Raw genomic sequence first — 22914 nt, forward strand, 5'->3', positions numbered from 1 at the left:
TATTTGACAGACAGAGATCACAAGTATGCAGAGAGGCAGGCAGAGAGAAAGAGTAGGCTCCCCACTGAGCAGAGAGCCCGATGCGGGGCTCGATGCGGGGCTCGATCCCAGGACCCTGGGATCATGACCTGAGCTGAAGGCAGAGGCTTTAACCCACTAAGCCACCCAGGCGCCCCAAGGGCATAGTTTTGATAAAGATGTGGTTTAAACTATTATAGGATAGTTCTTTCCAAATTTACTCAAAAACCATTAATTAAGCACTTTTATCTTTGAGGCATATAAATAAAAACTGGGGTTTATTCAAGAATGAATGGGGTATAGTTCTCCTATAGTGGGGTAAAACAAACCTGAAGCAGTAGTGACTGACTGAGGTTCCTGGCATGGGATTTGTTTTTGGAGAGATGCCCGTGAGCCTGGAGAGTCTTCGGGCACATTGAGTTAAGTAGAAGAGGCATCGTTTTCTGGAACATTATTTTTAAAAACAATGGCCTTTTTTTTTTTTTTAAAGATTTTATTTATTTATTTGACAGAGATCACAAGTAGGCAGAGAGGCAGGCAGAGAGAGAGGAGGAAGCAGGCTCCCTGCTGAGCAGAGAGCCCATGCGGGGCCCGATCCCAGGACCCTGGGATCATGACCTGAGCCGAAGGCAGAGGCTTAACTCACTGAGCCACCCAGGCGCCCCAACAATGGCCTTTTTATCCTACTCGTTTGTTATTAGGATCCCTTCAGAGTGAGATGATATCATATTCTAGTAAGAAATAGTAGTAATATCCTTTCGGAATAGAAGTAGACCTGATTTTACTTTGAGAGGTTCCAGACTAGACTTTGTAGACCAAAAGCCTCACCATTGTAAATACTAAGCTTTATTAGATCACTGCTTCTCAAACCTAGCCCACGTTATGAGATGTTCCAAAATAACCTTTTTGTCTTTATGCAAAAGCCTACATCAAAGTGGATTTTCTGTAAAGTCAAAATAATGTTATAAATTTAGTACAAACCGTGGAAAGTTACTAAGCCTGTTTCCCCACCTGAAAGTGGAGATCAAAACAGAAGCAATAGTGCCTTGTTGTGAAGAATACTTTGTGATGTTAGCTGCTAGTACAGTGCTTGGGACATAGTAAATCGCTCTTGGTAAATACATATTACTCATGTATTAAGAGTTGTGATAGGGGCACCTGGGCAGCTCAGTTTTTTTAAGCATCTGCCTTTGGCTCAGGTCATGATCTTAGGGTCCTGGGATCCAGCCTGTTGGGCTCTCTGCTGTTTGGGGAGCCTGCTTGTGCTCACTCACTCTTTCTCAAATAAATAAAATCTTACTTTAAAAATTATTAAAAATAAGAGTTGCGATATTCAGTCAACATCTTGCAGAATTGACTCAATATAAGGATTTTTATTATTGTTTAAATCCTGAAGATTACTTCCTTACGAAAAGGAGGAAATCGGTTTAAAACAAAAAATTCCATGTAGCCAGCAGTGTACTATATTATGCATTACTTTTTTAAAAATAACAACTTGTTTCAGCTATTTTTGTCTTTCTTATACTTGTGAGAAGTACCCTAAGTTCAATATTAGCTATACTCTCAACACGTTTACCGTTAACCACGTGGGGGCAGATACCCAATCATGTTAGTTTCTATTTCTTTTGATATAAATTGGATATTGGGAGAATATGAGGTTTGAGGAGTTTGTGTATTTAAGGTGTTATCAAGTATTTCTGTACAGTGACTCCCAGATGTATATATTTTCAACCTTTCTCCCAAACTCCAAATCCTGGTTTGTAGCTACCTTATTAACACATCTCATTAGATCTTAAAACCATTTAGAGCTCATCACACCACATCTATTTCTTCCTGGTGTGTGTGTGTGTGTGTTTTGTTTTAAATATAAATTAAATGGGTTGATTATGTTCCTGGCATCTAGTAAGCAGTCAGCAAATAGTGATACTTACTCCTTAATATTGGCACTGTCATTCTTAGAGTGAGACATAAGACCTTAGAGACATCTTTCACTTTTCCCTTACCACTCTGGCTTACATGGTTGCTTCCCTCTCCATTTTTCTGAGTAGGCTATTGTTTATCAGTATTTGTAGTGGAGACTATCCCTTTTCACCAACTGCATGTGATTTCCTTGTCCTTTGAGCCATAAAAAATATGTTGTACTTCTCATAGTTTGCTGCAGTCATGTCTTATTTTTCTCCCAATAAGATTTATGCTATTCGATAATAAACTCCCTTTTGGAAAACAGTGACTACATTAGGCATCTTCATCGTTATATTTCCTGCAGTACTAAGTCAGTGACTTCCCCATAGTAGGAATTTCTTAACAAGCAGTATACTGATTCACTTAAATGTATGTATGCTTGCTATTTGCTAGATATTGATACCACTTTAATACCCAAAAGCAGGATTAGGACAACTTTTTCTACAATGGCCAGAGAGTAAATGTCTTTGCCATGGTGGGCCATATAGTCACAATTGTCAACTCTGCTATTATAGCGCATACGCAACTATAGATAATACATAAATGAATGGGTATGACTTAACAACGTTCCAGTACAACTTTATTTACAAAACAGACAGACAGTGGGTTGAATTTGGCCTGCTTATTGTAGTTTGCCAGTCTCTGCTCTAAAGGATTTTTTTAAAGTAGGCTCTACACCCAGCATGGAGCCCAACTTGGGGGTTGAACTCACAACCCTGAGATCAAGACCTGAGCAGAAATCAAGAATTAGACGCTTAACCAGCTGAGACACCCAGGCGCCCCTAAAGCATTTTTTATTGGTTATTTGACTATATCATTTAATCAGTGAAGGGCTTCAATTCTCAATATGGAAAATGAGAGAGAAAAATAGAAAGAGATTATAACAACTGCCCAGTATAATTTAAAGTTACTTCAGAAGAAGCAATTCCTGCTCAAAAGACAGGCTTTCTGATAAATGAATGTGACCTAAAGTATCAGTGAGCCCCTTCCATGTGTCAGCTCAGTGTTAAGCCCTACACAGGCATCTAAAAGACTAGCCCTCAAGGAGCTCACAGTTTAGGAGAGAAGGCAAATATATGGTAAATGCTACAATAGCTTTGTATTTTGTATATAAGGCAGAATAAGTGCCCAAGGGAAGGCATGGGCATTTCGCAAAGATCTTCCAGACTTGTCATTTTTTTTTTTTTTAAAGAAACATATATTCTTTTTTTTTCTTTTTTTTTAGATTTTTTATTTATTTAACAGAGAGAAAGATCACAAGTAGGCAGAGAGACAGTCAGAGAGAGGTGGGGGGAATCAGTCTCCCCGCTGAGCAGAGGGCCCTATCTGGGGCTCGATCGCAGGACCCTGAGATCATGACCTGAACCAAAGGCAGAGGCTTAACGCACTGAGCCACCCAGGTGCCCCCAGACTTGTCATTTTTTGATGGAATCGCACACCAATTGCCTTCACTCTGCTTGCAAAGATTGGCATATGAAGTGTTTAGACTTTAAACCCAAGCCAAATTAAAATATTATTTAATAGGCTTTGACTTAATGAGCAACACAGAAGATTATTACTCTTCTTGGGGACACTACCCTATTATAGTTGCACAGATTTTATTAGCTGTTTCCTACTGTGCTGGTTGTAGTTAATAATTTTTGGAACACTTTTTTGGGGCGGGGGGGGGTGGAATCAGCCAGCGAAAGTATGAGCTCCTTCTCTTGGATGATTTTATTTCCATGCTGAGAGGATGTTTTTTAAATAAAAACTAAGGTTACTTTACTTTCTTTGGATCTGTAGCATGAAATATTTAAAAAATCATTTACAGTGAAATTAAAGAAGATGCTTTTTCCTATGCTGTTTTAGAGAAATTGATTTTGTCTATATAAAGACCTCAAGTGAGACCCACCTGACCTTCTTTTGGTTTTCACTAACACTCCCATCCCCTAACCAGCAAGCAAAGACCTTTTCTACCTTAGAGCAGAGCTGACCTCCAGTTCACCACATAACTTGCTGGATTCTGATTTCCCTGACCTCTCAGCTCTGCCTGCAAGATACCATCTCCCAGCCTCAGTTAATTCTAAGAGCCTGGTCTCTTGCCTGCCTTTCCACATAGCCCTGCCATATCCCTCCTTGCTTTTTACCTAACCCATACCCCTACTGGCCAATTATCCTGGCCATAAACATCTCTACAACTGAACATTTAACCTGTATTCTTTTCTCACAAAGTGCTTCTCAGATTTCAGTGTCCATCATAATCATTTAGGACGGTTGTTGGAAATACAGATTTCCAGCCTACCCTCAGAGGCTCTGTTTTATCATTTTCACATAGGACCCAGAAACATGCATTTTTTACAGTCTCTGCTTTCTAAGTTATCCATGTGATCAAACTTTGAGAAACACTGGCCAGGCTGGTAAACTCCTTGAGGACATTTGATTCCTATACAGTGTCTGACATGTTTTCTGTATAAGTATTTGGCAGATGTTTATTCAGTTGAATTGTTGAAGATGTGAAAAGAAATATGTAGTTTGATATTAAGGTGGATTTTTTGAAATCAGATTTTTACATCTCTAAAGATATTAATCTGTACACTTTGCCTAATTGAATTGGAACTGGAAAATTAAATTAATCTTATTTCAGGCTTACAGAAAATAATTGAAAAATATACTTTGAAGATATTCTATGCAGCCATTAAAAGAAATGAAATCTTGCCATTTGCGACGCCGTGGATGGAACTAGAGGGTATTATGCTGAGCGAAATAAGTCATTCAGAGAAAGACAACTATCATATGATCTTCCTGATATGAGAAAGTGGAGATGCAACGTGGGTGGGGGATTTGGGGAGCAGGAAAAGAATAAATCAAACAAGATGGGATCGGGAGGGAGACAAACCATAAGAGACTCTTAATATCACAGAACAAACTGAGGATTGCTGCGGGGAGGGGGGTCGGGAGAGGGTGGTGGGGTTATGGACATTGGGGGGGTGCTGTGGTGAGTGCTGTGAAGTGTGTAAACCTGGCGATTCACAGACCTGTACCCCTGGGGCTAAAAATACATTACATTTTTATTAAAAAATCAAATTGCCCCAATGCATTAAAAAAAAGAAGAAATTTATAGTATGCAGTTAAAAGTTAGGATTTTTAAAAACGTCCTGCCATTAGAAAACAAGGTGTTGGAAGTTAACATTATTTTGAGAATATTGGTACAGAATAAAATATATTATCAGAGAACATTAAGGGGATTCCAGAATGTCCAGCGTTAATTACTTTCAGATGTCTTGTCTTAGCAAAATTGCAGACTCTGTTGTTGCCTTTTAGTTCGATCCCTTGAAAGTAAATGTGCTAAAGGAAGGGTTAGTAAAGACAGCAGTATGCTCTCTAGGTGGGATTACTTAATCTCCTCATTTTCTTTTTGGAATTTGATTCTATAAATGAGTACTTACAATAGTAAGCAAACTTGCAAGTAATAAAAGATGCCATTATCCAAAATTGCCCATCTACAAGATAATTTCCGGTAAAAATATCACTTAAAATGTAGTGTGTTTGTGTTTTAATCAATCTTATACTAATAGTTATTAAAATTACTCAATTCAGAAGTATTTTTAACATTTGAAGTATTAAGGTCATAGGTAATAAAATTAAATTTTTAGTTTACATACGCATTTTTGTTACAGAAAAGTATAAATGGGTAATCAGTAAAAGATTTTCAAACATAAATACATTATTCAGGTAAAATTTCTTTGTGGAGAATTAGAGTGGAAGTACAAGTGCAAGGAGAAGAGGGAACCATATAAGCTTTCTAACTATTAAGGAAGAGGTTGGGGGGGTAGAAAAAGAGAAGAGCATGTTCATCTTTTTTTTTTTTAATTTTTTAAATTTTATTTTTTTCCAGTGTTCCAAAATTCATTGTTTATGCAACACACGCAGTGCTCTATACAATATGGGCCCTCCATAATACCCACCACCAGGCTCACCCAACCTCCCACCCCCCTCCCCTCCAAAACCCTCAGTTTGTTTCTCAGAGTCCACAGTCTCTCATGGTTTGTCTCCCCCTCCGATTTCCCCCGACTCACTTCTTCTCTGCATCTCCCCATATCCTCCGTGTTATTCCTTATGCCACAAGTAAGTGAAACCATATGATAATTGACTCTCTCTGCTTGACTTATTTTACTCAGCATAATCTCTCCCAGTCCCACCCATGTTGATACAAAAGTTGGGTATTCATCCTTTCTGATGGAGACATAATACTCCATTGTATATATGGACCATATCTTCTTTATCCATTCATCCGTTGAAGGGCATCTTGGTTCTTTCCACAGTTTGGTGACTGTGGCCATTGCTGCTATGAACACAGGAACAGATGGACCTTCTTTTCACTACATATGTATCTTTGGGGTAAATACCCAGTAGTGCCATTGCAGGGTCATAGAGTAGCTCTATTTTTAATTTTTTGAGGAATCTCCACACTGTTCTCCAAAGTGGCTGCACCAACTTGGATTTCCACCACCAGTGTAAGAGGGTTCCCCTTTCTCCACATCCTCTCCAACATTTGTTGATTTTGGCCATTCTAACTGGTAAAAGGTGGTATCTCAATGTGGTTTTGATTTTAATCTCCTGATGGCTTATGATGATGAACATTTTTTCATGTGTCTGTTAGCCATTTGTATGTCTTCTTTGGAGAAGTGTCTGTTCATGTCTTCTGTCCTTTTTTTGACGTGATTATCTGTTTTGTGTGTGTTGAGTTTGAGGAGTTCTTTATAGATCTTGGATATCAGCCCTTTGTCAGCCATTTGCAAATATCTTCTCCCATTCCATGGGTTGCCTCTTTGTTTTTTTGACTGTTTCCTTTGCTCTGCAGAAGCTTTTGATCTTGATGAAGCCCCCAAAGTTCATTTTTGTTTTTGTTTCCTTTGCCTTTGGAGACATGTCTTGAAGTTGCTGTAGCCGATGTCAAGGAGGTTACTGCCTATGTTCTCCTCTATGATTCTGATAGATTCCTGTCTCACGTTGAGGTCTTTTATCCATTTGGGGTTTCTCTTTGTATATGGTGTAAGAGAATGGTCGAGTTTCATTCTTCTATATATAGCTGTCCAATTTTCCCATCTGTCTTTTAAATGGTTGATACAGTATCGAATTGCTATGGTATTTAGATTTGAGTAAATTTATTTATTTATTTATTTTTTTTTTTTTTTTTAAAGATTTTATTTATTTACTTGACAGACAGAGATCACAAGTAGGCAGAGAGGCAGGCAGAGAGAGAGGAGGAAGCAGGCTCTCCACGGAGCAGAGAGCCAGATGCGGGGCTCGATCCCAGGACCCTGGGATCATGACCTGAGCCGAAGGCAGAGGCTTTAACCCACTGAGCCACCCAGGCGCCCCTTGAGTAAATTTATTTAAGAGTGAGTTAACATTTTCATTTTAAATCATTAGTATTTACAGTCCACAATAAATTGTGTTCTTTTCATCTATTTAAATTTGTGAGAAAAGATTTTAAATGAAATTTTATATAACCTATTTAAAAATATACAAAAGTGGGGCACCTGGGTGGCCCAGTCTATTAAGCATCTGACTTTGGTTTTATCTCAGGTCATGATCTCAGGGTTGTGAGATCAAGGCCCATGATGGGCTCCATGCTCAGTGCAGTGTCTGCTTGAGATTCTTTTCCTCTCCCTCTCCCTCCCCCTCCTCCTCTACTCCTCCCCTCACTGGCATGTGCACTCTCTCTCTCTCTCAAATAAATAAATAAAATCTTTACAATATATATATATGCAAAAGTATCATCGTTTTCCAAAACTATTTTAAGTTATATATGACCAAAAAAGTGTGAAGATCCTGAATAATTTTCGCAAACACACCAAAAAATGTTTGCTGCAAGGGTGAATTAAGATCAAGGTTAAATCTAGAGGCAAATGGGTATCTTTATGCAACATAATAAATATTAATAACAACCTCATATTGAGTGCCTCCACTGTTTTTCAGGTGCTTCAGTATGCATTTTGGATACAATGATTCTGTATGCATTTGGATACATGATTATGTTACATTATACAGGCATTATAAGTTTTACACATTGTAAGTGATAGAGAGCCCTACCTGCAGGTTCATAACCACCACACAGTGGTACCTAGATCCAAACCTAGGCCTGCCTGTCTCCCAGTACACTGGTATGTGTTCTCAAATGGACATAATGCATGTTCTTAGATTATGTGAAACCCAACCCCAGTTCTTTGTTATATCTTTTTGGGATTGTTGATTATTTTTCAGAGTGAGAGCCATGGTCAAGATGAGTACGTGCTCAAAATGCTGTTAAACTATGGCCATATTTTGGATCTAGACCTTAGAACAAAGGAAGCAAGAGATCATTTGAAGACTAGAAAATGTAGAATCAATCTGAAGAGTGTCCATACATATAAAGGAAATATGTAGTGAGGTACTAAATATTTTTATCAGAGAGGGACATATCCAGTGGGTTTTATGCGTGGCATTCTGCTTACAGCAGTTTTATGATAAGAACTATAAATTTAGCTGCAGAGAAGCTGAAGCTCAGCCAGTTGGCACAGCTGGGTTAGTATTTACAGGACACATGCAAGCACAACTATTAAAGTTTCAGAAGCTGTGAACTTGAGAATTTTAATTTGAGAGGCTGTACTGAAGAGTAGATCCAAAATGATATGATGGTCAGATTCTTACTAGGTTGTAAGTCTGTAACTCCTATAGTGATAATCTCATTTCAAATATATATTATATTGATTACTAGTTATAGGAGTTATGTGAAATATAAAGGGAGAGTTTTCTCTGAAAACTTGAAAAATCTATTTTAATTCTCAATGTTGATGTACTAAATTTATACATTCTAGTTATATGGTAACGTAACCAATTTTATATACTCTACAGTGGCAATAATGACATGATTAGTTGACATTTCTAAGTGATTTCAGATATTTCCTTTTAGCCAAAGAGCTTCAATCTCCTCCAACCATACTTTTCTCTTTAATTTTTTTTTACAATACCCAAACCAGGAATTCTGTGTGTATTCCCATATCTACTTTCTACTTAGTTCTGTGGACACCTAGCTTACTCCTGACTCTATCTACCTTGTACATATCCTTTTTCCTGAAAAGCCTTCATCCTTGACCTCTAGTGAATACGTAATAGTTTACCACTATTTTCCCAGACCCTTTGAACAGTGTCTGGTACAAGGTAGACCCTCAGTAAATATGTGTTGAGTGAGGAGGAATAAGTGAACAAGCAAACCGTAGAGTGAAGGAATTCAAGATCTGCTTTATAGCCCCAATCCTGCACCTCCTTGAGTGACCCTGAGTAAGATACTTCATTTCTCAGAGCTTCATTGCCCTCAGCTGGAACACACACACACACACACACACACACACACACACACACACGAAAGACTAAAGTAAGTTCTTGCCAATTCTAAAGTGATACAATTCTGTGATGTAGTTAATTCATGAACTATTTAACCTTTAAGCAGAAATTTCTCTGAGGAAGCTGATCATATTTTGCCAAGTGATACTTCTAATAAAGATTGAAGATTAGGGGGCACCTGGATGGCTCAGTTGGTTAAATGTCTGCCTTTGGCTCAGGTCGTGATCCCGGGGTCCCTGCTCCAAGGGGAGTCTGCTGCTCCCTCTACCTGCTGCTTCCCTGGCTTATGCTCGCGCTCTGTGTGTCAAATAAGTAAATCTTTAAAAAAAAAAAAATTGAAGATTGAGTCTGTACTAATCATATTTTTACATTCCATTTAGTCCCCCCAAAAATACATTTTGTTATCAAGAGTAAGGCTAATTAAGGGAATTTTACCCTATGTTAATTAGAAAATCTTTGAAGGAGGAGGGATTTTAAGAATCAGTTAAGAAGGGGAGGTAGGTAGGGCTAGCAAATGAAGTACCTAGATATAGAAGGTACTGTGCAGCCTGAAAGAATATGTGCAGGTGGGTAAGGAACAAGAGAATATTTTTTGAATGTCTGCTTAGCTTTAGAATTTCTATCATGACATTTGTCCCAATGAAATTTGTTAATTATTTCTTTGACTAGTACCATCAGTAAACTGTGGGATTTATTTCTCTAAACTTGTTACCTAGTAGACCACCTCTTTGTGGTAGATACTAAATAAATATTTGAGGAATTAATCAATGAATAAGTGTTTACATTTCCACGTGCATTAAGTGTAATGAAGTATGTACTATATCTCCACAAGATAGGAAGGTTAAGATCTGAGAAATTGACCTACCCAGAAGAAACCAATTTATAGTTACAAAGTCAGGTTTTGGACTTAGGTCTGTCTATAAGATCATGCTTTTTCTACTAACTAATCTTGTCATAGATCATGAACATAATTCCTTTCTAGTATGTCATTTCCCTGCTAGAGGTGCTTTATTATAAAAAAAAATCTTCGGAGTATAAAACCTTATTACTGATACTAGTTGGACAACTTCTGCTTTAGAAACATTTCATCTGTTAAATTCTCTTATGTAATCTTTATAAGCTAGCTGTTGAATAGATAACTTTTCCATCATTATACCAATGAAGAAAGTGGAGTAACGAACGTTGAGGAGTCACAGAGGACCTTAAGGTACTTGAGGTCTTAAGATTGGAGCCCAGGTCTCTGGATTTAAAAGTAATTAAGCTTCAAGTAAGGATCAGGAAAGACTGAACAAATGGCATCTAGAACAAGTAAGAGCCTTGTAAAGCCCTCTTTAAAGTTTTAAAATAAGTAATTGGCCACTATTTTACCCCATTCCATAGCTTTCATACCATGAATAGACTAGAATCATTTGTTGCTGCAGTTATGAACTGTTGAGCCTTCTGAAAGAGGAGGCATGTGTCTGCACTACCCAGCTCGTGACTGGTGCCCCATATCAAACACTTGTAGTCCTCATTTACATAGATATATTGAAGTCCCAAAACAAAGTGCAGCAAATTACTAATTCAACCACTGTCGGCTTTTTTTTTTTTATATGAAAACTGAGAGAAATTAGGTAAGAAAAAAATTCAACTTTGGCAAGATCCATTTCTAATATGACTTAGACTGTGTGAATTGCAAAAGTTGTGACATAGGATTATTATTTGGAGAAATTTTAAATAATACCTTTTTCTTTTAAACAGAAGAATTCAAACTCTCTGACCCCTGTACTTAGTTTTAATTTATGTATCTTCTCCTATTCTGGGTCTTTGTAACAATCTGGTTTCTTTCTTCCTTTTCATTTGGATTTTGAAAACCAGTTTGTTTCCTTAATCCGTACACTTTCTGCTCTATTAAAATAAGTTTAGTACTTTAAAGTTTGTATTATTTTCAAGGAATTTGATAAATGTGGATCTAAAAGAGTTTGCAGTTGATTCAAAAACCATAATTCACTGGTATGGCCTGGAGGAGCCATATCTTAAAAACAGTTAACTATCAAATAACTGATTTATATTAAGGTTAATTTGGGGCTTCTGGCTGGCTCAGTCAGTAGAGCATGTGACTCTTGATCTTGGGTTCGTGAGTTCAAGCCCTGTGCTGGGCATAGAGCTTGCTTATATATATACATATACATATGGATAGATAGATAGATTTTAATTTTTTTAATAGCCAGAGATTAAACCTTGTACATTTGGAATCTGTTAGTTACACTTCTAACTCAGAAATCTAGATTGAGAAATAAATGCAGTGATTAAGGATGTAAGTTGAGTGCTATAAACATCACATAAATATCAAAACTTACACGGGTGGGTGCCTGGGTGGCTCAGTCAGTTAATCGTGTGCCTTCGGCTCAGGTCATGATCCTGGAGTCCCCGGATCAACCCCCACTGCTCAGCGGGGAGCCTGTTTCTCCCTCTCCCTCTGCCTGCCATTCTCCCTGCTTGTGCACATGCGTGCTCTCTCCCTCTCTCTTTCTCAGTCAAATAAATAAAATCTTAAAAAATATATCAAAACTTGTAGAATTTTAAACCTGGAGTCAATTTGGTGACCACCTCATCCAGTGACTTTATTTTTTAGTGGAAAAAGTGTTCTGTGGCCTAGGGACTACCATTAGATTATTAAATTTGGAGAATATTTATATTTAGTTTCAGTATTTTATAGGAGGGGAAAGAGAGATCATCTAAGGTGTGTCAGTAATGGGAAATAAAGTAGTTTGTGACTTTTTAAAATTCAGTCCTCATTTGAGTTAGGAGAAATTTTTTTAAAATCCTAATTTGCAAATAAAATAGAGGAAGAAGTTGAGAACTTGGGCAGTTTCTTTGAAAGTTAGTAACAGAGCCAAGATTAAAAACATACCCTTGACTATCAAGACAACTTTTATTTATGTAATGTCAATCACTGTAACACCTGTTTAGCTTACTGAGCCATGTTGCCCTTCTAATGCCCCTGTGAAGCTGCCTAGAGTAGGTCAGCTAGTCAGCCTGTGAGGGTGAACAAGTGAAATAACAAGAGGAAATGTCTGAGAGGATCCCTAGGGTAAAAAAAAAAAGACAAATGTTGGTGTCTTAATTCTTCCAAACCTAAGTAGTTTGTCTTATGGTAGCAGAGCCATTCTACTAATGGAAACTCCAGAGTTGAGAAAATTTCAAACAGATAAAGCTGTCCCTTAGGATTCAGTAACTTAATGGCTTGAAAAAGAGCTAAGGCCTAAAAATGTTTTAGGCAGTGCCAAGCTGGACTCTACAACTTGCCTAAAGATAGTAGAAATAGAAACATTGAAAGTTCTTTTAGCTTCCTGGAAGTAAGTGTGATCTAAAACAATAGTTTGAAAGTTGTAATTCTATATTTAAAATGTAAAATGCATAAAACTAATGTGTGTTTCCGTGCTTATATAGTAAGTGTCATTCTTTTACTCTGAAGAAGTCCAATGACCTGAACTAAAGTTTCTATCCGAATGTGTTTTGTTTTAGGTAAATACAAATGTAAAACTTTGTTCATGGCTTGAGTAAATGAGCTAACAGTTTCTCTGTTTTATCATTTAACTCCCACAATAACTCTGAAGTGATACTGTCATTCTCTCCAGTTTCATGTGTGGAAACTGGGGATCAAAGAAGTAAAGTAACTTGTCCAGAATCACAGACCAATGAGTGATGGCACCAGGACTTTTACTCATGGTATTAGGCCCCAAACCTAAGCAGCCACTAAAAGTTGCTACTTTATTTAACTACAGGTCACAAAATGTTACCCATATGTGTTTGGTAACTTTTCTTTATAAACAGTTTACATAATTTTCTTTTTAAATTTTTGGGCAAATTTTAATGGTAGACTGAGAGTACCACTAGTAGTAGAAAAGTGAAGAAATTCAGGATTTCGACTAAAAGATTATCTAGTGAACAGACTTGAAAGCCGAAGTCTGAAGCTTACTGACACTCAATACCAGTATTACTGTGATTAGAAGTTTGCAACGTTTTAGGGGAAACACTAAATAAAATTCAGCAGTTCTAATGAAAACCATACAACATACCAGATTTTCATTGTATTTGAATAAAGTATTTTAAAAATAATTCATTGTAAGTTCTTATAAATGTTTGCATCCTAAGTGCTTTGTTAAATTAGAAAGAAAAGTAAAAGGACCTGCTACACACATAAAACAGGGACCAAAATTTTTTGTAACTAAATAAGTAATCATTGTAGTTTTGAGGTTGAAGTAATGTATAACTTACTACATGTTACTTTTTAAGTATCTCTAGATGTTTCTCTGCTGGGAACATATTGTATACTGTATCAGCAAAAATATTAGGCTTCCAGTTATGTGGCATTTGAAGAATTTTTTTTTTTAATTCAGCTTTGGAAATACAGAGAAACCTAATGAAGATTGAATATTATGAAAAGAAATACCTAAAATGTTAAGTCTACACTGAAAATTACCAAAAACTGAAATAACTGGAAAACATCCTCTTATTTGTGAAATGTTTCTTAATAGAAGTCTTGTGATTCAGTTTAAATTCACAGAAATTAAGTTGCTGCAAGTGTTTATAAGATATACTACTTAAAAATTTCCTATCTGAGAATTCAAGTCTTATTTTCTCTTAAGAAAAATTTGGTTAGAGGCGCCTGGATGGCTCAGTGGGTTAAAGCCTCTGCCTTCAGCTCAGGTCATGATCCCAGGGTCCTAGGATTGAGCCCCGCATCAGGCTCTCCGCTCAGCGGGGAGCCTGTTTCCCCCTCTCTCTCTGCCTGCCTCTCTGCCTACTTGTGGTCTCTGTCTGTCAAATAAATAAATAAAATCTTTAAAAAAATAAAAAAAAGTAAAAAAAGAAAAATTTGGTTATATCCATTTTATATTCTACTTTAAAAGTTAATCTTACACTTTGATATCTAATTCAGTCTCATTTTTCTCTTATGTATAATTACTGCTAACTTTAAAAAAAAGACCCTGCTTATTTCAAAGGAAAATAATGTTTAAAAGATGTGAAGCATTTAATCCTTGAATGCTGGAACCACTTTTAAAGTATTGTAAGCACATCTGTGTTACATTACACAGAGAAAAAAATGTATGCATTCCATGGCCTATGGGCACTAGGGTGGCTGGTTTAGGAAAACTGAGTATTTTGCATTTCATATTTTTTTCAACATAAAAATTTTTCTGTGATTCTAAAATGAAGAATTGAATTCCAGGGGTAGGGAATTTAGTCAGGCAAACATAAGTCAAGTACAGTTCCTTCTCTTTTCACCTACTTCTACTTCTGAAAAAAAATCAGTTTCCATAGCGGGGTTTGTCTTTGCATTTTGTTAAGCACTTCCCAACCCCCCACCCCCGCCCTTATTTGAAAAGTATTTCATGGAACAAACTTACATCTCTGTACATCTACACCAGGAGTTCTTCATAAGTGCACTGCATGTCTTAGTCAGCTGCAAGTTACGGTGCAAATAATCTATTACTCATTAGGAAGTACCAAAGTTTGTAAATGATTTACTCTTAACAAAATTTACTCTTAACTCATTAGGAAGTACCAAAGTTTGTAAATGATTTACTCAAAACAAAATTTACTCTTAACAAAATGATTTACTCTTAACAGCAGATTCAAATGTCTTCCAGTGATAACTTCATTCTTGATCACTTGTATCCAGTATGCTTTCTTGAGCAGGAGGGAAAAGGGTGGAATTACAGCTGTCAGGGTGGGTATCCCTTAGGATCTGTGTTCTGCATGTGAATATCATCTGTCATTGGTGGAGATGGAAGAAAAAAGTTGGAGAATTATGACTACATTGGTGACATGTTCTCAACTTTTTCCTCTTTAACGTGACATGATATTCATATGCCAACATATTCCTATGTGCAACTCCTAGTGAGCTAGATGAAATTCTACCCCTTTCTCTGCTGCCCCAGAAAAGCAAGCAAGGAGGAGAATGTTAGAGGAATGCATTTTTAATCAACTCAAAAAAAGTTCTTTTTTTTTTTTTAAGGTGTGACTTAAGAGTTTTATACCTTAAGGAACATTAGCATCTAATTACCTGTGACACATTTGACAGCTATGTCATGATACCTTGAGTGGCAAACTCCATATTCCTTAAATTTTGTGCTTTAGCCTCAACTAGAAACTCAAACCTGTTTTATTATTTTTTTTTAATTTCAAAATAAAGGAAGGCCTAATTTAATTGTATGGCAATGTAAATTTTTTATTTATAATTAGAATGAACTTTTTACAAAAGTATTCCTAGCCAGTTATTTTAACACCGTATGTTCCTGGAAATTATCATGAGATAGTTTTTTGTTTTTCTTTAAAGGCTCAAACTAAATATATTTGAGGAATTTGAATTTTGAACTAGTCATTGCCTGATCCAAGAAGAATTCATGATACATTAAACCATAGATATTGTATAAAAGTTAGCCTTTATTCCTTGATCTGAAAATGACTTGTTCTCAAGCTTTTCTAATATCAAATTATTTGATGTGCTCTTGATTTAGCTTTAGAACCTGTATAGTAATAGCATCTGATTTTTTTAGAGGTATTAAACTTACTATATTATAAGGAAATAACAATTGAATTAATGTTATTAACATTTAAAAAAATTTTTTTAAGATTTTATTTATTATTTGACAGACAGAGATCACAAGTAGACAGACAGGCAGAGAGAGAGAGAGGAGGAAGCAGGCTCCCTGCTGAGCAGAGAGCCCAATGCTGGGCTCGATCCCAGGACTCTGGGATCATGACCTGAGCCGAAGGCAGAGGCTTTAACCCACTGAGCCACCCAGGCACCCCGACATTTAAAAAATTTTTAATGTAGGGACTCTGATATATCTTCTTTATTAGTAATTTTGAATATTAAGGATGTTTTTTATTTTTGTTTTGCTTTTTTTATTGTAAGGTATTATGAACTGGATCCTTACAAAAGTCTCTGTGACAATTTGAGGAACAAAGTGATTATTGAATATCCAACATTACATGTGGTATTAAAAGAATCCAGTCATGACATGGAAGTTCTTCACCAAGGTAAATGTAAATTTGTTCCTGTAATGCTTAGAGTAATTCTAGTGAACCTGAGCACTTACATGACTGTCTTTATTTCTTTATATATTTGTTTTCCCACTGTATTTACACACTTAGCTGAATTTGCTCTATAGCTAGCTATAGTTAATGTAAAGAACCAAATGAATGAGCTGCTGAGTCATGATGGGAGCACATAGCTTATAATATCAGTTTAAAATGAATGAGTAAGTTTGTCTCTGAAATGACATTCTTTGCCTTATTGGAGTACTATAGGTTTTTGTCTTTTTTTAAAGCTAATAGCCTTTAAGTAACAGTCTGTCCAATATCAGATAAATTTACTCTCTAGTTAAAACTCTTTCTTTAGAGATTCCTAAAATGAGGGATTATAAAACATTTTTAGTATCTTACCTTATAGAAAGAGATAATGTTTGAAAGAACATCAGGTTTAAAGTTTGAACTGTGTTTAGAATAAGCTAGTGCCATTGACTTGACCTTTATCTTCTTTTTTTAAACGCAGTGGTTTTCTTTTTCTTGATGTTTGTTTCTTTGGCTGTATTTCTTGTCATTTTAGTGATTCTTTAAAAGTAGATACTTGTGGGCGCCTGGGTGGCTCAGTTGGTTAAAGCGACTGCCTTCAGCTCAGGTCATGATCCTGGAGTCCCAGGATCGAGTCCCGCAACGGGCTCCCAGCTCCACGGGGAGTCTGCTTCTCTCTCTGACCTTCTCCTCGCTCATACTTTCTCTCAAATAAATAAAATATTAAATAAATAAATAAATAAAAATCGATACTTGTCCCTCTTTGGCAAGTAATGGAATTGGAAGTATTAAAACTGGAAATGGTATATGTAAAAACTTAGTATCTAAAATGACTTATCCATCTTTGCCACCGCTGGTTAGAGTGAGCTACTTGTGTTTCTAAATGCAAAATCTAGAGGATTAATAAAATTCAGAAATTACTTTTTAAAAGGCAGAGAGATGACTCAACTCAAAACCATTAGATACCACTATTCAGCTAAGAATAATACTTACAGGCCAAGTTTCATTGTAACAGTCTCCAGATGACCAGTGAATCCTTGGATTGGATTGAATCTATTTTTTAAATGATATTACTTGAAACAAACGGTTTAGGTTTTATTGTTACACCAGCAGTATAGGCTGAAATAAGCAGTAACCTTTGTTTTAAGGTGTTCTCTTACACATGTGTATAATGGGGTTTTTTCTTGGCAGAAATGAATAGGACAAATTTTTTTTTCAAAGCGGCCAAAATTTTGTCAGCATCACAATTTGAAACTAGAATTTTAGATAGCAAATGTTGAAGTTTCTAATAATCGGTTATGGGCCTCTTAATCCTTAGATTAATTCTTGACTTTATATTTTTCACAATTTGAGAATATCTGATTTTTTCTCAAATTACAAGTGTGTTATGAATGACCAGTTTTGCTTTTTTTTTTCCTTTTTTTTTAAGCTGTGTAAAACCTTACTTTTTCCTTAATATAATTCAAATAGCTCTCTAAATGTTGGTTTCAGGGAAAGTTGTTTAGTAATGTGGATTACTAGCCAGGGCAAACATGTCTGTGTAAATAAACAGAGCACACACAGCAACTCTTTCACCTTGTTTAGGAATGCGCACTGAAGGAAGGCTTCCTGTAACGAAGCAAAATGAAAAGGCTACTTTTGTAGTGTACTTGGAACCTGATTAAGTAAAATTTGCTATTTTTTGGAGGGTATATGATATTTGACTTATTTACAGGAAGACAAGTGACTAGTGCTTTCAGGATAGAGGATCATTTAGAGCTGCTGTGGCAAAAACTTAGAGAGTCTGACAGGATCTTAAGGACCATACCAGTGTTGTTACATCATAAATACACGCACTTTAAAAATAATGCCGGGTCTTTTGTACGTGCATTTCTTTATGTGAAATGCACACAGTTTTGTCTGTGCATTTCTTTGTGTGAAATGCACTTCAAGTTATCTGTTTCTCTGTACATTTTCATAACTTTAGATATCCTGCAGGGTGGTCCCTTAATGCAGGAGGAGGGTTATATAAGAACAGGCATTTTCTTTGGAAAGCCTTGAAATTCCTTCTCTCTCCGGAGGCAAAAATGTTGGATTTTGATCTTGAGTTCATAGCACAAGGTGTCTCTCTTCTAGTTTGGGGAAAAAATGTGTTTCTGGGCCGGCATTCAGTAGTTTTCACACTTGATCATTGTTATAATGTTTGCTATGGTTGTAGGTTGCCATAATTTCTTTTCAAAAGTCTGCCGGTATTGATGGGCAATAGGCAGGTGTTGTTTCTTTGCTTTTTAAGGAATGTAAAAGGTTGACTGTAAAAGATTGAGCAGTTAAGGTAGCCCACTAGATTGGAAATGTGGAGTGCTGATCACCCATCTCTGTTAGTCCAGTGGGAAGTGCTTAGAATGGTGTTACCTGCTTCACAGGTCCCTATTTGCCAAAGTTAGCTAGGAGCTTTAAATGACTTAATAAGAGCATCCTGGGGGCGCCTGGGTAGCTCAGTCAGTTAAGTGGCTGCCTTCGGCGTAGGTCGTGATCCCAGGGTCCTGGGATCAAGCCCCACATCGGGCTCCCTGAGGAGGGAGCCTTCTTCTCCCTCTGCCTGCTGCTCTGCCTACTTGTGCTCTCTCTGTCAAATAATAAATAAAATCTTTAAAAAAAAAAAAAAAAGCATGCTGCTTTTCAGTCTTAAGAAACAAAGAATGGAATACAATAAAAGAAGAAAACAGGCCACATCAGGAAGGAAAGAAAGAGAAGGGTTTCCCCCAAACTGCAGTAGTACAAAGCTCCACTGATTTAAAAATATCAGCAAAATGTATTCCTATCTTGTTCTAAAATAACTCGAATAGAAAATGTCTCTGCCTTTTGACAAGAATCCAACCCCAAACTGAGGACTTCAGTTAGTGAAAATACATAATGTAGGAGCTACTCATCAGTCTCTTGTTGGGCCAGTGTATCCTTTCATCCATTCTACCTCCCCCTCTCTCCTCCCCTCATTCTTCCTTACCCCCTTTCTTTTCCTCTCTTTCAGTGTGGATGAGGATGGATCTCAGGCACAAGAACACACATCCTGAGGATGGATCTCAGGCACAAGAACATACATGTAAACTTTACAGTGCAGTAGGTGCTCTAATAAAATGTGTATTAATTGTAGAGAAAGCCAGAGGAGAAACAACTGACTTGTATTATCATGGAGATACTTGAAGGATTGTACTAGAGTTTGAAATTTCACAAGGATCAGGATTATATCTTGGATTGAGCCTGTTTCAGTGGTTTACTCATAAAAAAAGGATTTAGTAAACACTTCGGTTGCTGGTATGATCTTAAATCAAGGTACCATCGACAACCCCCAAGGAACTTGGCAGTTGAATATGAGGCAAGATCTAGATTTATGATTCTAGCATCAGCTCTTACTAAGCTGTGGCCCCTTGAACATTTTCTCTGCCTCTGAGCTTTGTTTCCCTCATCTACAAAATGGAAATAAATGGCTATAAGCCAATAGCAAAATAATCTGTATTTTAACCTTAATTTTCAGTGTTTTAATATATTATTTCCTTTTAACTTCACTATGGAATGAGATAGAGCTGTAACTCTGGTTGACTTGCATTCATGTTGATTCAGCAAGCAGGCTACACTGGGAAATTAGATATAAGGAGGAAAGATCTAATCTCTCTTCTTAAGGAGCTCTCAGTTTAGTAAGTGAATCATAGTCTTGCTTGCTCCAGTCAGGACAGCTCCTTTAATGGAGCTCCATTTCTGCTCTAAGTTATCTTTCCTACGAAAGGAAGGAGATGGCGATTAGCTAGTCCTCTCTCAATAGCCCACATTCACTCAATATACACTGACCCCCAATTTTAAGTTTAAAAAAAAAATGATGGAAAAATTTATTCCAAGCACACTTGGCCAGCCTATGTGATGATAGTGATCTTTTCAGTGGTACGATTATGGGATCATAACCACACTGTGAAGTGACCATTCCCAAGTCTTCCACAGAGTCAGGAAGGATGTTGCCTCACAAAATATAATTGCTACTCTCAGGCATCGTTTCTTTATTGTGGCCAGATCTGTATATCCCGGCTGCCTGGAACATGACATGGTTTGTCTGTCCCCATGAGCAGTGTTGTTGGTATGCATCGGAAGGGAGGAGAGAAGAAGGAAAAACAGAACAAGCTAAACAGAAACAGTATAAACACTTGACTGTATGTTTACTTATTTTTTTCAGTGAAAAGTGAATCTACCAAGAACATTGGCAATGAAAATTGAGCACTTCTTCTGGAGGAAGAAGGCGAAAATTCCCAGACAATTGCAGAGGACTGACTATGCATTGACTAGCTGTCGGATGGCTGGGATACTGTCAGTGGGTGGTTGAAATTTTTTGTTTATCTGAGAGTAATTAAACAATCTAAAAATTTTTTCCAAAAAGGTATATATTCTAGCCTCGTGGATTGACTTGTAAGGCTCTTATTCCTAGCACCTGACCAGCATAGTGCTTATTTTAGTTTGGCCCAGGGTTTTAATACGCTTGAATCCATAGGCTGAAAACTTCTTTTGTGTGTTAGTTTGATGCAAGACCAAACCCAAGGATCACCTGTGTCAGCCACAAAGTTGGTAGTCTCATTGGTAGAACCTCACTAAACATAGAGGCCATGTGACCCACCATGTAACCACAGGAGGACTGACCCATTGTTGCCAATTCTTGTCTTTGGGATTTACTTGTAACTCACCCTCTTGAGAGACTGAGTGGGTCTTTTTAACTTGGGTAGCATCTAGTGTAGTGTCACATGTAAAGGATAAATAAATACTATTAACTGCTGCTTCTTATATTCAGTTCACAAAATCAGTGGCTTCTCATTGTTTGAACCCTCGGTGCTCACAAATTTGGCTTTCCTTGTTTGTACAATGAGCTGTGTCTTATTATGAATTCTGTGCCTTTCATCCCGTTCCCATTTCACTCTCCTCATTACCACACAGGAGTGTTGTGATGAGCAGTTTTATGCTGTTTTGAAACATCCAGCAATAACTAAAGAAAGAAACAATTGGAACTCTTCAAAGTGTTACTGGAATGTATGTGTGCATTTATATATATACATGGCTTAATTTATACCTTATGGGCGCTCTGTATACATTATGATCTCACATACTGAAATTAAAGTTTCCTAGTTTTATTGGAATTTATACAGTTATGAAATTGCAATATGGCTATAAAAGAGTAAAAGATTATTACATCTGTGTTGCATCTGTGTACTTAATGGTTAAGAAAACAATGATAAAATGGGACATTGGTGAATTCATTTTTAGTTTATAATTGGAATAAGTTTTAGACCAAAAGGAAGCCAGAGGCATTAATTAAAGAGGCTTGGGAAAAAATAAAAATATGAGCTAATAATGAGAGGATGAGTATAGGAGAAACTTGTAGAGCACAAATATGTGTAACTTGGGGGTCAAAACTGGAGAAGCAAATCCAAAGACAATAATGCCACAAAGACCCTTAGTATAAAAGTAATAGTGGAACTGTGATTCATAGAAAACAAGGCCTTGCAATTTGAGAAATTGTTACACTTCTAAAACAACTTCAGGAATCTTCCTCATACAGTGAAAGGTTTGTGTAGAATTAGGTTTTTCAGTATTTCTGGGGAGACAACTAAATGGGATTTCAAAGGATTCCTCTTTAATCTAAAAGTGAAATTTGTTTTCTTGAAACAGGCAAGAAATCGAATGAATCGAATCAAATCGTCACAGAATTGTTAGTGGGAAAGTGGGATAAAGTACACACCAGGAGCATATGATCTGGATATCAGGATGGGGAACAATTTCCTGATAGTGAAATCTGTTATGACATAATCTCATTTCCAAGGAAAGTATTGAGTTCCATGTCTTCTAGCATTTAAATTGAAAACTGGACAACCAAAGGATTTATCCTGTGCTTCCCCCTACCCAGGAGGAAAACGAAAGGGGGAAGACATCTGCGTGATGCAGTGCATCTTTGCCATCCTATAGTCTAGAATTCTGTTAGATTTTTCAATTATGGACTCTTCTTAGGAAAGAAATTTAGCATGGTTCCCTTAAATATAACTATCAGCTCATCTGATTAATATATGTATTTATTCCCATGGGATTTACAATAAACATGTTTTAGTAAATAACTATGACAACTGCTTGGAGGGGGTGAAGTTGGAATAATTCACTGAGTCCTAGAAGTCTGTAGTAGTAAGACTTAATTTCTTTTTTTTTGAGGCCCCTCTCCATTTGGATTCTTGACAATTTCAGATGAATAAACAAGCTCCCTGACCCATGTTAAGTTCAACATCCTGCATTTTGTTCACGAATCACATTTTAAAAGGAGGAAAGCTTCACCTGGCCTTCTTTATTTTTCAAACAATGATTTCAAAGGCAAGGTAGGGCTTTCATAATTGCTAATTATTATATATGGGATTAATAGCCATAAATTACAGTAAACAAAGCTTGCACCTGTTCATATTATAAATAGGAGTTAAAGAGAGTTAGTATAATAGGTATTTAAGATTCCAA

At 36.7% G+C, this 22914-nt stretch overlaps 1 protein-coding gene across 5 annotated transcripts in view; it reads left to right on the forward strand.

The window, feature by feature from the left end:
• ZNHIT6 (zinc finger HIT-type containing 6) overlaps positions 1–21557 on the forward strand; it is a 61399-nt gene extending 39842 nt beyond the window's left edge. For 2 of the 5 annotated variants that reach the window (XM_080801490.1, XM_080801492.1), the window contains 3 exons: positions 16253–16377; positions 19418–19489; positions 20609–21557. In XM_080801490.1, coding sequence (XP_080657616.1) covers positions 16253–16377; positions 19418–19489; positions 20609–20649 — 238 coding nt within the window. In that variant the 3' untranslated portion in view covers positions 20650–21557. Of the gene's footprint in view, positions 1–16252; positions 16378–19417; positions 19507–20608 lie in introns of all 5 variants that reach the window. The other 3 variants (XM_080801493.1, XM_080801494.1, XM_080801491.1) reach the window with 2 other exon arrangements.
• The last annotated feature ends 1357 nt before the right edge of the window (positions 21558–22914 follow it).

The sequence above is a fragment of the Martes martes genome (genome assembly GCF_963455335.1).
Source record: "Martes martes genome assembly, chromosome: 4".
NCBI lineage: Eukaryota > Metazoa > Chordata > Mammalia > Carnivora > Mustelidae > Martes > Martes martes.